The following is a 15,705-nucleotide window of genomic DNA, read 5'->3' on the forward strand; positions in this document are numbered from 1 at the left end:
TTCCTCTGCTATTAGGGTCACTGTGGTAAGAAAGTTCTAAGAACTGCTACCAATGCAAAGATATGTCGAACAAATCAACCATTTAAATTTAAAAAATAGATGATTATTTTGATATTCAACAATGATTTAACTAAGTTGATAATTAAAAGTTTTTAAAAAGCTGTTACTTCAGGGTTCCTGAGTGGCTCGGTCCGTTGAGCATCTGACTTCGGCTCAGGTCGTGATCTCACAGTTTGTGGGTAGGAGTCCTGCGTCAGGCTCTCTGCCATCAGCACAGAGCCTGCTGTGGATCCTCTGTCTCTTTCCCTCTCTCTCCCTCTCTCTCCCCCTCTCTCTCCCTCTCCCTCTCCTTCTCTCTCTCCCTCTCCTTCTCTCTCTCCCTCTCCTTCTCTCTCTCCCTCTCCTTCTCTCTCTCCCTCTCCTTCTCTCTCTCCCTCTTCCTCTCCTTCTCCCTCTCCCTCTCCCTCTCCCTCTCCCTCTCCTTCTCTCTCTTCCTCTCCCTCTCCCTCTCCTTCTCTCTCTTCCTCTCCCTCTCTCCTTCTCTCCCTCCCTCCCTACTCCTCCCTCTCTCTCCCCCTCCCTCTCTCTCTCCCCTCCCTCTCTCTCCCTCCCCCATCTCTCTCTCTCTCTCTCTCTCTCTCTCTCTCTCTCTCTCTCTCAAAAATGATAAACATTAAAAAAAAAAAAAAGCTGTTACCTAATATTGTGTAAATGGGAAAATCGAGAAGCTCCTAGGTGTGAGGGTGTTGGGCAATGAGAATGACTGAGGGCAGTGCAAGCTGTTCCTTTCTCAGCTCTGGTGGGTTTGAGATAAACACTACAGGTCTCATTAAAAGTGTCATTTGGAATGTGAGAGAGAAGGCCTCTTCTCTGGGAAGAAAGGTCTACTTTTTCCCCATTTCTAAGCTATGGCAGAAGGTGGGAAAGCTAATAAAACTCTTCTGAGAGAGTGAGAAAGAAAACTCATTTGGATGGAATAATGAAAAGAAAAAAACCGGAAACATCATGCCAAACGAACCAGACAGAAGTAAGACAGAACAGAGCAAGTAAGGCAGTGTGTCGTTGTAGGAGGAGCACGCCTGCCAGTGTCACGTGCCGACTAGGGGATTTCTGACCAGTCATTTCACATCTTTAGCCTCCATGGCTTGGTTATGAGTACTCAATCTAGTAATTTACGTGTAAGTAAATTACGTGTAAGTAAATTACGTCTGTAAGCACATGGCATAGTAGGGCACAAAACACATGTTCCCCCTTTCACCACCATACCCACACACACATACTCATTTCCTCCACCATCAAAAGAGTGAGCTAGAAAACACAGAGATGATGGTCCATTTCCATCCTTCCAATTATACTTCTTGAAAGTCTTGAGTTGATAGGTAAGAGGATAGAAAATACTCAATTCATTTGCTCCTTACTCTCCTTGAGTTTCTTCCTCTCAATATCAGCTTAAATCGTTTTTCTTCTCATATTTTCCCCTCTCTCTCTGTTATTTATTGACTTGAAGGTTTCTTGAAAATACGTATCCCTCTCTATAAAAAAAAAATGTTTTTTAATTGGGTATTTACATTACGGAGCTTTTTGTTCTACAGACACCTAAATGCTCTGTGTTAAAGTTTAAGAATTGAAAGTGCTTTCACATAACAGACTCTCTATGTTGTAGACTTACATATGTTTATGGAATTTCAAATGGTTACATCACTATTTTAGGTGAATCTCAGCTTCCAAAGTTTTTGAAATATCTCCCATAATCAGGAACTTCTTTATAGTAACACTTTCCCGAGGCATAATCGTGGGAAATCCTCATTTCACAGCTCTCTCCTGAGTTTTTGCTTCTGTTTCTCCATTTCCTTGCATCTTCCATGAAGCATTTGTTTGATTTGAAGTTAGAAGTGAACTGGCTAACTCCAAGAGAACCCTGGTTGAATTTCTCACCATTTCTTCTTGGGTGGCCTTTCAGACACAGTTTTAATGACTCATTCATTTGAACACTGATTGGCTTTGATTGAGAGCCTCGGTTTGTTTCCATCCAGGAAACTTGCTGCCACACTAAATTCTGTGAATATTTTCAAGGAACATCACTGCACGTCCCCAGCTTAGCATCCTAGCTAGAAATTTAGACTATTTGGGATTGAAAAGATCATGAAAAATTTTTCTTCAACAGCTTCATTTGTTAAGCTCTCACAAACACTTGTTGATGTTATACTATGTGTTGTTGATAGAGCCATAATTTTGTGTGAATTTTCTTTATGCAAGAGCACATTGCAAAATTATATTCCCTTCAGTGCCTTATGTCCTGCAGTATGCCTGGCACTGGGAAAACAGCAGTAAATAAGACATAGTTATACTTCCATGGCGTTTACAATACAGGTTGGGAAAAGGTATTAAACACGTGGTAATTCGGGGCACCTTGGTAACTCAGTCAGTTAAGCATCCGACTTTGGCTCAGGTCATGATCTTGCTGTTTGTGGGTTTAAGCCCTGCATCAGGCTCTGGGCTGACAGCTTGGAGCCTGCTTCAGATCCTGTGTCTCCCTCTTTCTCTGTCCCTCCCCCACTCACACTCTGTCTCTGTCTCTCTCTCTCTCTCAAAACGAAACACTAAAAAAAATTTAAACACATGGTAACTCAATTGCAGTTATGATAAGTATGATGAAGGAAACATTCCGACAAGAGGAGGCCAGAAATGGGGCGCCTGGGTGGCTCAGTTGGTTGAGCGTCCGACTTCAGCTCAGGTCATGATCTCATGGTTCATGTGTTGGAGCCCTGCATCGGGCTCTGTGTTGACAGCTCGCTCAGAGCCTGGAACCTGCTTCGGATTCTGTCTCCTTCTGTCTCTGCCCCTCATGCACTGTCTCACTCTGTCTCTCAAAAATAAATTAAAAAAAAAAAAAAAAAAAAGAGGCCAGAAGGGTTGGAGGAGTGGAAGATTGGTAAAAAGACAAACTTTTCTGAGGAAGTCACTTTTAAGTGGGAACCCAAGGATTAATTGGGAGGTTCTAGACAGAAGAACATTCTAGGGAGGAGAACAGCAAATGCAAAGGCCCTGTGGAAGGAGCTTCAGAGAAGCCGGAAAAGAATCTGGCGCAGCTAACGTGGAGTTGACTGAGTGGTGAGTAGGCTCTGTTATTCAGGGCCATATAAAAAATGTCACGATTGGAGCTTTTTCCTAAGAGGACATGGAAGCTGTTAGAGCAGGGTAGTAGCGATATGACTGGATTTGTGTTTTTGTTTGTTTTTATGACCTTCCCTGCTCTGTGAATGAGTTGAAGACAGGGAAGAATAATAGTAGGGAGTCCAGTTAAGAGGCTATTGGAGGACACTGGGTCAGAAATGACTGAATTAAGAGTTCTTGTTATAAATGTGACTCTACAGTTAAGCCAGATTCTAATTCTTCTTAAAGACTTGAGAATCAGACCTGTGTTCCCCAAGGAAACATTTCAAAGAATTAAGGTTCTTCCTACGTGAGTTTAAGTGGTAGTAAGAGGCTTTGGACATAAAGAAGCCCTCTTGTGTGAATCTTGGACTGCTGCAATGCTGGGGTCGTATCTAGGACACTGTACCTTTGTCCTCCTCACTTTTGTGTCCAGTTAAGGTTTCATTACTCTGTTATTTTTAATGGTTTTTGATCAGTAGTTTCCAATCTTTTCCATTGCCGGTTATCTCTTCTCTTTCTTACCTGTAAACCTCATTTTTGAAAGATTGTAAACACCAGTGAAAAGTTTTTGTGTGTCCCCGCTGGGTAGCAAGGAAAGGCAAAAATATTAACACGTGCAGTAATTATTAGAGGACTGGTGTTTCTACTCTGAGTTGGTGTAATTCCATCAAATTCCAACTAGACTTTCTGCAATTGAAGAAGTATGTAGACCCTAGAGCCATCTTAGACATGCTAGCAACCGCTGGTGAGAAGTTCCATAGAGGGAAACTCCTGAGTTACAGCTGGTCCTACTGAGAGATGCAAAACCAGCTGCTCAGAGGTCCAGAGTCAGTAAGTCAGATCTTTTTATCCATTATCGTAATAAGTGATACCGACATTTTTATTCTAAAATGTAAAATTAAAAATAGCATTTACCTCTGGACTTGAAAATAAAATAAATTTTATAGGTGAGTGATCCAAATTCCTGGTTTTTGAATCTGTTCAACATTAGCCAGCGTCTAGGACAAATTCAACATTTCTGGGATGACTCTGGGCCATAATTTTTTTTTAAGTTATTTTAGTTGTAGGACAGTGAGCTCAGAAAATACATCTGCATTTGCATGGAAGACTTCAGGTCCTTTAAGGCAGTCTGTGTTTGTTATGTGTCATCAGTGAGAGGAGCAGGCGTGTGTGTCTGTGAGTGCATGCTCAGCAGGGAATTGATAGATTCTCCTTCTATAGAATGTGAATGCATCACTTAAAAACTAATGTTAAACCTGTTTGTTTTAGATTTCACCAGTCCAGAATTTTGTGGTGGTCATATTAAAGTTTGTACTTTTTTTGTTGGGAAAAACAGTAAATAGCTTAAAATTTCATGCGAAATAAAACGAACCAATGTAGTTATTAATGTACTTTCTAGTTGGAATTCATAAACACTTGTTTATTTATTGCTTGCTGACCCCTTACCATCTGATAACAGTCTGCTTACAAGTTACCAACAGCTGGGCCTAGGAAATATTCCCATTTGACAGGATCATTGTTGCTACATGTTAGATTATTCCTAGAATTAACACCAATAGTTTAAAAGTTTTCTGATTGCTACCTTCTTTAACCACCTTTTTTTTCTTTGCAAATATTTTCCATTTTTTTCTGTCTTACATTAGGTTGTATCAACTTGTAAATGAAATGGGGCAGAATAGAGGACTACTTTGTAACAGAGTGCAGATTTCTGTAACGGGTTGTTTTGTGTTTTCTTGTCTTGCTTTGTATGTTTTTGTTTTTTTTTCATGGAATGCTTTTGGTTTTAAAAATAGAGCATGGGTTGCTTAAGATTGTTTGCTACCTTAATTGTACAGTAATTTTTATACAAACTTTTGTATTTTGAGTACTAAGCTAGTTTTCTGTTTTTGGTGTTTCTGATATGTCCCTAATTTTTGTTATTGTCATATCTGGCAAACATTTTAAAACTTTTAAACTATTAAGTAAGATTTTATTAATGGAGTCTCAGTTTATATGCGTATTTTAGATGTATCCTTATTTACACACAAATGTATATGTGTTGTGTTTGTGTACATTACGCAATGTATATGCATGCAGAAAAATATCTGTATTTTGGTGTCAATTTGTAGAAGAAAGGTGCTGACCAGTAAATTTAACAATTTTGCAGAGAAAGAGCATTTAAAAACAATCTAGGAGATTGTTAACCCAAAGAGGTGATTCCATTTATGGGATAGAATTTATTCCAAGTTGACAGATAACCTGAAGAGCCTTAATGATTTTAGTGTTTTGTATGTGTTTCATTTTTTTAGTGAGTTAGTAATGCTTTGAAGGGAGGAGTAAGTACGTGTTTGTGTGGTGTCTTCCATTACCCAATGACATAATTTTTCACTGCTGCTCTTACTGATGGTATTTATTAGTGCCCTAGATACCGTGTAGTTCACAGAATTTTAATGTTTTATAATCTTTTAATCTTAATATCTTGTGTATATTAATAATGTAATATTTTATATCTTAATGCCGTATATTTTATATTTATATATTTTTAATATTCTTGTATTTGTTTTTTAATATACATGTATAGGAATTTAGGTATGAAGAGGGTTTGATTCACCACATGTAGGTACACCTTATAGCCTAAGTTGTTAATTACTTAACTCAGTCATGCCTGCTTCGTCCCTAAGGAAGCATTGACTATTTTCACCTAAGCTCCTACTGTAGACTCAGCTTCCATAGATGGCAGTGTAATATTTCTAAGAGAAACATAAGATTTCATCTCTACTCTTAGTACATAAAAGAAGATGTAAAATACCTCATTTAATATCTGCCACTGAGTAAATGTTATTTGATTCTGAATCACAGTAAATTCTGTTCTATTATATATGTAAGTTTTCCTTCACTAAATCGCAGATGGTACAGATTAATGCCAGGTTCCTATCACAGAAACAAAGACTTAGGCCCAAGGTCACATAGTAATATTGGCGGGAGAACTTAGCAACAAGAAGAGTCTTGTCCTGCATCCTGTAGCACTTGAACAAAGTACCTACACACCTACAGTGCAAGATAGCTGACAAAGTGTGAATTAGAAAGCATGACTTCGTGTTCCTTCAGGCTCTGGGAAATTTGTTAAAGAACATTAGAGCAAATAAAGGAGAGGAATATACGTCGTCGTCTTCATATATTTTCTTCTTTCTGTCAAATAGAGTAACTTAGTTATGATACATTATGCTTTCTTGAGTTAGAATGAATATAGGTACTCAAGCTACCTTTCCTTCACTGGACAAAAATTATACCCTGCAGTTAATATAGTTGGTGTTCTGTTGTTAGTCACAGTGCTAACACTGCTGAGAGTGTTTTCAATTCATTCAGCAACACAAAACCGAGTATTAATTGGGGGAAAATCTAAATCTGTTTCATAATTTTGCATTCACAGAAATGGCCAGTGCCGTGAATGGAAAATATTCCTAAGATAGTAACCAGTATGCTATTTTTTAATTGATTTTTGAACTTCTAAAATATTTCATATTTCTATGGTGTTATGTATGGGTTAACATTAGATTCATGTTTAAATAAATATTTCATGGGGCAATTATAAGGTACCCCAGCCTGTGTAGTTTTTATGTACTGGAAAAATGTTTAATTGTACTTAAATTAAAAGCGAACTTGTGCATAGGTTATCAGTTATGGCTGACAGTAATATTGCTAAGTTGGGAGCTATCTTAGAAAGTCTGATGTTGGTGTTTTCATTAAGAAAACTGAAATCTGTCATCCTGTTGTTGACTGTTGGCTTGCCTTTGTTCTTGCATTTTCTCCTGTTCTTCCTCACAATTACATGATTCTGCCTTCAAAACCCTACCTGAGGCCTTTGTCTTCTAGAGAGCCTTCCAGGGTTAAGGAAGGTGGCAGATATTAGGGGAATTCTGTTTCTAGGAATCATGATGACACTCACTCTGGGTTGGACTGTACTGCTCAGACTAGTGTAGTGGCTACACTGCAGATGCCAGGTCTCCCTTGGGCTGCATAAGGAAAAGAGAATAGAATGCCAGTCAGCTTCCGCAGAACCGCTGAGGGTATTCTGCACACCACTGCTGCCACTGTCTATGGCCCAGAACCTATAACTTCTGTTTAGTGTTTTGTTAATAATATGTATATTATAAATACTCTCTTGTATGTATTTAATATTGGATTTTTTTTAATCCCATGCAGACGCTCCTAGTTAAGAACGGAGCAAATTATATACTGTCTCGCACTTTGAAAGTGGATCTAGCATGACAGTTGAGTTCGCGATGAGTACTTTATCATTATTAAAATCACTGCCTAAGCACTTTACATATAGTAAGTTCAGCTTTCACTTTGCTCAGGCAAGAAACCTTAGAGTTGTCTTTGACTCTCTCAAACTTTATATCCTTTGGCCACTTCTCAGAATATATTTGAACAAATATCAGCATTGGACTACATCTCAACACCTCCACTCCTGCCACTCCAATTCAAGTTACCTCAATTATGGCAGGAGATTTTTTTGCTGACCTTTGTTTCTTCCCCACCTCCCCTTCAACCTACTCTCAGCCCAGTGGTGAGCATGAGAATGAAAGTCTCCTCTCTCTTTGTTCAACGTCCTTACCTCCAAGACCCTATAGGATTTGGCTTCTCTTTCCTCGTCTGACTTCATCGCTTACTTTTCTTCCCAGTGTTCACTCTGGCAGCCACCATGCTGAGCGTGCTCCCTCCTCAGGGCCTTTGTGATTCCTCTGCCTATTCTCCGTTACCCACGTACCTCATGCCTCACTCCCTCACCTCCTGCCACCTTCTCAGTAAGGTCTTTCCTGACCATGCTACTTAAAATCGGAACCCCTTAACTTTTCGTAACTGCCTTCCTTTCTTTATTTTTCTAATGCACTTATCACCTAATAATAGTATGTCCATTTCATACTTGTGTCTATTTTCTCTTATCACCCCACACAAGGTACATACATTCCCTATATGCAGAGATTTTTGTCTGAGTGTTCTTTGCTTTATTTCTAGTACCTAGAACAACACCTGGTCATCATACATACTTACCTAAGTATTTGTTGAGTGAACAAATGAATAAATAAGTGAACTGCCAGTCCTGTTTTACTACGCTTTATTTCATCCCTCAATGCAGATGTGCTCTATATAAAGGAAAACTGTTACTGCTTTTATAATAGCATCTTTTTCTTCACTTTAAAATTTTTTTATTATCATTTTATTATGCCATATGATTCACCTACTCACTACACTTGACTGATTTTCAGTATATTCAGAGTTGTGTAGCCACCACTATAGTCCATTTTAGAACATTTTTATCACCCCAAAAGAAACCCCATAGTCAGTAGTGGTGATCTCCCAGTAACCCTCTCCCTCTCCAGTCCTCAGTAACCACGAATCTGATTTTTTTCTCTATAGATTTACCTATTTTGGACATTTCATATAAATGGAGTCAGACAGTATGGTCTTTTTTGACTTGTATCTTAGTGTATTTGAGTTCATGTTGTAGCATATATGAGTACTTTATTCCCTTTGATGGCTGAATAATATTTCATTGTGTAGATATATCCCATTTTGTTTCCCCATTCATTAGTTGATGACCATTTGTGAAGTGTTTGTATGGACATATTTTCAGTTTTCTTGTGTATATACTAATAGTGGAATTGCTGGGTCATATGGAATCTCTTTTTAAGAAACTGCTAAACTCTTTTCTAAAGCAGCTACACCATTTAAAAATCCCTCAGGAAGTGCATGACGGTTCCAATTTCTCCAAGTCCTATTTGTCCTTCTGATTCTAGACATCCCAGTGGGTATAAAGCGGTATCTCATTGTGACTTTGATTTGCATTTTCCTGATGGTTAATGATGTTGAATATCTTCATGTGCTTATTGGCCATTCGTAATGTGTTTTTCGGAGTAATGTCTGTTCGGATCCTTTGCTCATTTTTAAATTGGGTTGATTGTCTTTTTTAAAATCAAGTTGAAATAATTCTTTATGTATTCTGGATACTAGGTCCTTATCAGATTATATGATTTTCATATATTTTCCCCCGTTGTGTGGATTATCTTTCTCTTCCATGATAGCATTCTTTGAAGTATAGAAGTTTTTAATTTTGATAGAATTCAATTAACGTATTTTTGTGTGACTATAATGCTTTTGGTATCATATCTAAGAAAACATCACTTAATCCAAGATCAAGATTTATACCTCTAGTTTCTTCTAAGAGTTTTATAGTGCTAGCTCTTAAATTTAGATCCCCTTTAATTTTTGTATGGGATCTGAGGTAGGGGTCCAGTTTCATTCTTATGCATGTGGATATCCTCTTTTCACAGCACCGTTTGTTGAAAAGACCTTTCTTCCTCCCCACTGAGTTGTTTTGGCATCCTTGTCAAAATCAGCTGACTTTAAATTTAGAACTTATTTCTGGATTCTTCTGTTCCATTTATATAATTTCTTATACATTGCTATCAGAAGTCTCTTAGGCAGATGGTTTCTTTTGAGTTCTATTTATCTTGCCTCAGCTGTGTTCTTATTAGCTAGAAGGTTTGTAGTAATAGTGGTTTTCTGGAAGATTGTTTACTTGGGAAAAGCTTTCAGGAAAGACACGTTTTAAAGCTTCTTAATTGCCTGCTCCATGTTTTCTTTCTTTGCCTTTGTGGAGTTGTAAAGCTCAGTATTTGTAATCATGATTTCCTTTCTCTGTCTTTAGTCTTCTTGGCTCTCCTCATAGCTGTCCATGTTGAATTCCTATTTTCCTCCTAGGGACCTCTTTTGAGCCTCCATGGAATTTGAAAGCAAGGTCAAGTGAGCTGCATACATATGCATGGCATAATCTGGAATTTCAGTTCTGCATGGACTTATAATAAAACCCTGTTCTGATCAAGTATATCCATAGTTGACCAGCATTCTGGCATGTGGCCTGAAGGTAATGAGGCCAGCTGGCAGTCTTCCTGTGGCTTGAATGCCATGTTGGACCACACAGGTACCTTTGCATCCCAGGCTGTTAATTTTAGAAGTTGAACCTCTAATCTTAGAAGCTAGAAACTCTTTTGGTAGAGCAGAAAAGCAGAAAATCAGTTCTCGTTGATGCAGTGTGGAGTAATTAGGAATAATCAGGGTACAGGCAATTCAGTGTGTCTGCTTTTCCCAGTCATTCAGCCAGGTCTTAGTGAACCCCTATCCAGGCATGTATTCTCTTAAACTCCTAAAACACAGATTTAATTATCATTCAAGTGTCTATGGTGTGTAGATATGAATCCATGTAATCACTTTCAAAATAATCACTTTTCTATTGGCATAACAGTTACTAGCTCTAGGTCTTTCAGATTTCGTTTAGGTGATAATTTCTTCAGAATTGTAATCTAGAATAATCAGTGATGCTATGCTTGCTGTGGTGCCCATTAATTTAACAAACATTTGTATCCGTCAGCATGCTAGGATGCATGTGGGGTGTTCTCTCATCAGTGTATTGTCACCCTCAGCTCAGTTGTTTGGCCAAGAATTTATATGTAAATCACTTACTTTTGTGATTGCCTTAAGGCCTAGGTTTTCCTCTATACAGGCTATCCAAGAATGGACTTAGCCAAACATGCCAACAGTCACAGACTTTTATTCATCCCTTTATTCATTAATGTTGATTGAAAGCTTCCTGTTAGGCCATATGCTGTGATTGCTGACAATAGATACAAAGATGAGGACTAAAAGCCTTTTCTGTCCGTAGACTAGGCATAGTAAAATGATGTTGCTTATAGCTCCGTGATTACGTCAACGGATTGTTCTTACATAACACGTGGTACTTTGACAACATGTAATAGTCACCTATTCATTAAAACAAACAAAAAGCCTTAGGTGCCTACCATGTGCTAAAGGTGTTTGATTTGTGAAAGTGAGGAACAGCTTCTGTGAGGATGCAGCAGTTAAGCCAGCAAGGCTAAAGGACAGTAGAAAATCATTCTCGGTCAAGAGAGCAGTATGTGCCCAAGGAACCAAAGAGGGCGGATGTGGCAAGAAACCTGTGCACAGGTACAAAACAAGACTTAGGCGGGACCAGGCACCTCAAGACCTGTGGGCCATGTTGACAGCTCTGCCCTCTGTGCTAAGAGCAGAAGGAAGCCATTGACATCTTTGAACCTAAAGCCATGTTTTACCCAGTCTGTGAGCCAAGTCTTAACGAAACAAGTTACCTCTTGCTCAGATTTGGTTTCTAGATAGAAATGTTAAATTTTTGAAGTTCCGTCTTATTTAGGTTAGGGCTTCTTCAGCTTTAGTGTGCTTAAGAATTCCCTGGAGGATTTGTTAAAGCAGATTTTTGAGTATCCACGTCCAGAGATTCTGTAAGTCTGGAAGGTATTCAAGAGTTTGAATTGCTGTTAAGTTCCCGGAAGATGCTGGTGCTCCTGGTCCTGGCCATGGACTAGATTTTAGTTACTTAGAGCAACAAAATTAATTCACCTCTCTTTTGTCACTGTTTTCCTTGTGTGTAACTAGCAAAGGATTGTTTTTTAAGCTATACAATAATGAAAAAGTTTTTATTTTTTCAGGAGCTATATTTTGTAGAAGTCATTTTATGTCTGTAAATTACACTCATCTGTGTAACTTCTATATATATGATACAGGATTCAATGAGGTGACGTGGTAGGAAACAGTATTGGAGAGACAGAGCCCTAGAAATCAAGATACTTTAAAATCAAGGAAATCATGATCAACAAAAATTTGTAGAAAGTTATTAGTACTACCTTGACAGCTGTTGAGATTTAAAATTTAAAACAATATGATTTGGGATTTGGAAACAGTTGGTGTTCAGTAAAAGTATGTATTATTGAATCTGTTTTTTATTTTTGTTTTTCTAGATCTAATTACTTGTTTAGACACTGCATCCAGTTTTTTGGAACCTGAGTTCAGGTATGACTATATTTGTAACCTTTTTTCCCTTCACTGTTATTCTTCATCTACTTCATCATTATTCTTTATACACTAAAGATAATGCACATTAATGTGTATGTCACACACATGACACATAATCATTGCTCTAAGATGTCAGCAAATTAGAGCTTATTTAAAGCCATTGAGTAGCCATGTTTAAATTTTGCTTTAATTGTAGCATTTGGATCTTCTCTACAATGAAAGTATAATTTAATGTACTTTAAAAGTAGAACTAGTTGCTTTTCAAAGCCTGGCAAAACTGCTAATGAAGCTAGAGGCGTTACTTATCTTTTCTCAAAAAGGAGAAGAGAATGATTTCGGCTGGGACTGAATTCTTCAGTGTTCTTGCCCAGGCAGCATTTCTACTACTGTTTCGCTGCTTTCTTTGTCTCTTGTCTCGGCTGGGACTAACCTTTGCTGGCTTCTGTTCCACCACTCACGTTGCTGCCAAATTACATCCTAAAATACATGTCTGATCATTCCCCTACTTTAAAATCTTCATGAGTTCCTTCTTAGGGCAGATGTCATCCAAATTCCTTAGCCTGGTTTCGGGATCCTTCACAAGTAGCTCTTGGGCCAATTTTCCAATGTCATCTTACGTACTTATATTGAAACGGCTCTGGATTCTTTACACTGCTCTGAGCTGTCTGAACTTTTGCCTAGAATCGCTTTACTCTCTGCCTGGCAAATTTATTCCCATCTTGTAAGAGCTATGTCACTAACCTCCCCCCAGCTTGCTGCCACTCCCCAAAGAACAACCTTTATTTTGTCTTCCAGAATAGTTCTGTGAGGGATGGGTACTCTATTCAGCACTCAGGGAGGATCCCGATCAGCAGAGGTGGCTCTGTCATCAGTGTGTGGCACCCAGCCCTGCCTGAGGGTCTTGTAGCCTCTCCTCTCAGCTCCGTCATCACCACCCAAATGCAAACTGCCGTTCTTTCTTGCCTGGCCTATGGCACTACCAGCCTAACGATGTCTCAGCTTCCACTCGTAGTTCCTTACAGTCTCTTTCTTCTCAGGAGCCAGAATAATCCTTCTTGGAAATATGAATCAGATTGTGTGTATAAGCTGTCAAAATCCTTAATTGACTTCCCATTTTTACTTAGAAATATATTCCAGACTCTTCACCATAGCTCCCAAGGCTTCTGCATGATCTGGCCCCTGCCTACCTCTCCAGCTTCTCTCAAACTAATGTTACCCTTTTAGTTTTACAGTGCTCACTGTACTCTACCTGCACTGGTCGTCCTCCATTGATGACACACACACACAGGCCCCCTTGCTTCATGGCCTGCTGTTCCTGTCCATGAGGGTGCATTGCCCTCCCTTTGATGAGGCTTCACTTCCTCAGAGCCCTGTTTCCTGACTGAGGCAGTGCAGAGCCTGGTATAAAAACTTAGACCCGGGAGCCCATCTGGCAGTTCCCAGTTGCGGGACCTGGGCACACTGTTTCTCAGTTTCTTCATCTGTAAAATGAGGAAAATAATGATATCTACCATTAGGGTTCTTGTGTGGGTTACCTGAGGTACTCAGAAGGCTGCTCGGCACATAGTAAATGTACTGCATGTTTGTATTACTTTTTACTTCTATTAACTTTGCTTTCTCCTACTTATTTTAGGGAGCACCTTTTCTTCGTAGCAAAATCATAATCTAATTAATTACTCATTTAGGTATCAGTTTAACGTCCTTCCCCCGACTTCTGGAGCATAGACATAGTGAAAACGGGGGTATATTTATTTGGCTGATGTTTGTAAATCCAGTACCTAGCACAGCCCAGCACTTAACAGACAACAAAATAGACATTCGGATAAATGTGTTGAGTGGGTAGATGGGTGGGTGAATGAGTAAATAAATGAATAAATGCCAAACATTTTTAAGTCAACTTAAATTTGATCCGTAGAAGGTTGGTAAAATAAATTGTGGTTCATTCACAAAATAGAATAGCTTGTAGCTATTAAATTCATATTAAATATGAATAGATCATATAGCAAAAATGTCTACCATTCATTATGAACTAAAAAAAAGGGGCTTTTTAGAAGTGGTGCTTCTCTTAGGGCAGTGAGATTATACTTTTTAAATGAGCTGAAAAATGAATATGTGGTTTTTGTTCTTTTCCCCCAGAAAGTACACTGTATATACCCTTGAACTTGTTTTCATTTCACAGTAAGTACTGCCCAGCTGGTTGTTTGCTTCCTTTTGCTGAGATCTCTGGAACAATCCCTCATGGATACAGAGATGTAAGTCGCAGTAACATAGACTTATGTTAACGTTGTGATTTAACTTTATTTTTTTTAAACTCCAGAGTAGGTTGATGTGTACCGATTGAATATCTTTAATCTTAATTTATTTTCAAGGGATTATTATTATTATTTTTTTTGTATTATGTAATGTTTCATTCTTGTGCTACAAGTCTGTTCTTTGTTATCACATCACTAATCCTATATTTACTGAGAATACTGCCCGGGTCAACTCCTTTCTTGAGGAAAGGAGTGTCTTGTTTATAAATTACCCAAAGAAAATTAAATACTAATCTTTTATTTCTCCTTTCTTCAAGTCCTCACCATTGTGCATGGCTGGTGTGCACGCAGGAGTAGTGTCAAACATTTTGGGTGGCCAAATCAGTGTTGTAATTAGTAAAGGTATCCCGTATTATGAGAGTTCTTTGGCTAACAACGTCACATCTGTGGTGTAAGTATATGTGTTATTGACGATAAGAGGGTTGGGCAGGGGTGGGATAGTGACTAGTTAGACCTGAGCAACATCGCTGTTAATGGTGTTCATGGAATCACAACGGTGGGGTGAGCACTCCCATCTTTGTGTGCTGATTGTCTGAATATCCTGAAGAATATAGGCCAGGTCTCACTACCTTGGCATGTTCTCAATCAGAAAGGTAGTCATTTAGGAGGATGATTTGTTCTTTCCTGAGTGCTTAAACAGTGTCGAGAGTAAGGGTCTAAAAGTCTGTGGCCAAATTTTTATTTCATTTTAAAGATCAGGAGGCATAAGTGCTCTGTTTCTTACAGCCTGTGTGACCTAGGATGGATTGAGATAACTGAACTACTTTTGAGTATAAATTAAATTTTGACATAAATCAGAAGTAGTAGTGTTACGAATCCTCCTCTAATCCAAAGAGAATATTTTAAGAATGTATTTTTATGGTCACTACAGTGATCAGTTTTATGAAACCGAATAGGCATCACAAGCAAGAAAAGTTGAAACATTAAATAGAAATGTAATACTTGGGATCTGTTTTTGTAAATCTTGCCTCTTAGATGGGCTTAGTCCTGTAGGTAATACTAAGCCTAATTGAAAGCAGGCCAGTTTCTCTTCAGAGGTCCTAGGGCAGTTTTCATTCAGAAGATGAGAGCATAATCTGTGTCCATGATGGTATAATACAGGAGCCAGCAGACTTCTTCTGCAAAGGACCAGCTCGCACATATATTGGGCTTTATGTGCCGCATGTCCCTGGTCACTTACTCTTTTTCGGTTCATTTAAAGCTTTTTAACCATACAGAAACCATTTTTGGCTCCCTGGCCATACAAAATAGGCCCTGTATGAAATATCATTTGCCCATCCCTGGTATAGACTTAGCTACCTTTCCATCTCTTGGTTTCTTCTAGATGATTTTACGCAGACTCTTTCATTCC

The 15,705-nt window shown here is 38.6% G+C and overlaps 1 protein-coding gene across 1 annotated transcript in view; it reads left to right on the forward strand.

The window, feature by feature from the left end:
* DCBLD2 (discoidin, CUB and LCCL domain containing 2) overlaps positions 1-15,705 on the forward strand; it is an 88,461-nt gene that overhangs the window by 48,944 nt on the left and 23,812 nt on the right. Inside the window, exons 4-6 of the mRNA XM_030329151.1 lie at positions 11,988-12,039; positions 14,222-14,294; positions 14,612-14,745. Coding sequence (XP_030185011.1) covers positions 11,988-12,039; positions 14,222-14,294; positions 14,612-14,745 — 259 coding nt within the window. The remainder of the gene's footprint in view (positions 1-11,987; positions 12,040-14,221; positions 14,295-14,611; positions 14,746-15,705) is intronic.

This window comes from Lynx canadensis, chromosome C2, assembly GCF_007474595.2.
Source record: "Lynx canadensis isolate LIC74 chromosome C2, mLynCan4.pri.v2, whole genome shotgun sequence".
In the NCBI taxonomy this organism is placed as follows: Eukaryota; Metazoa; Chordata; class Mammalia; order Carnivora; family Felidae; genus Lynx; species Lynx canadensis.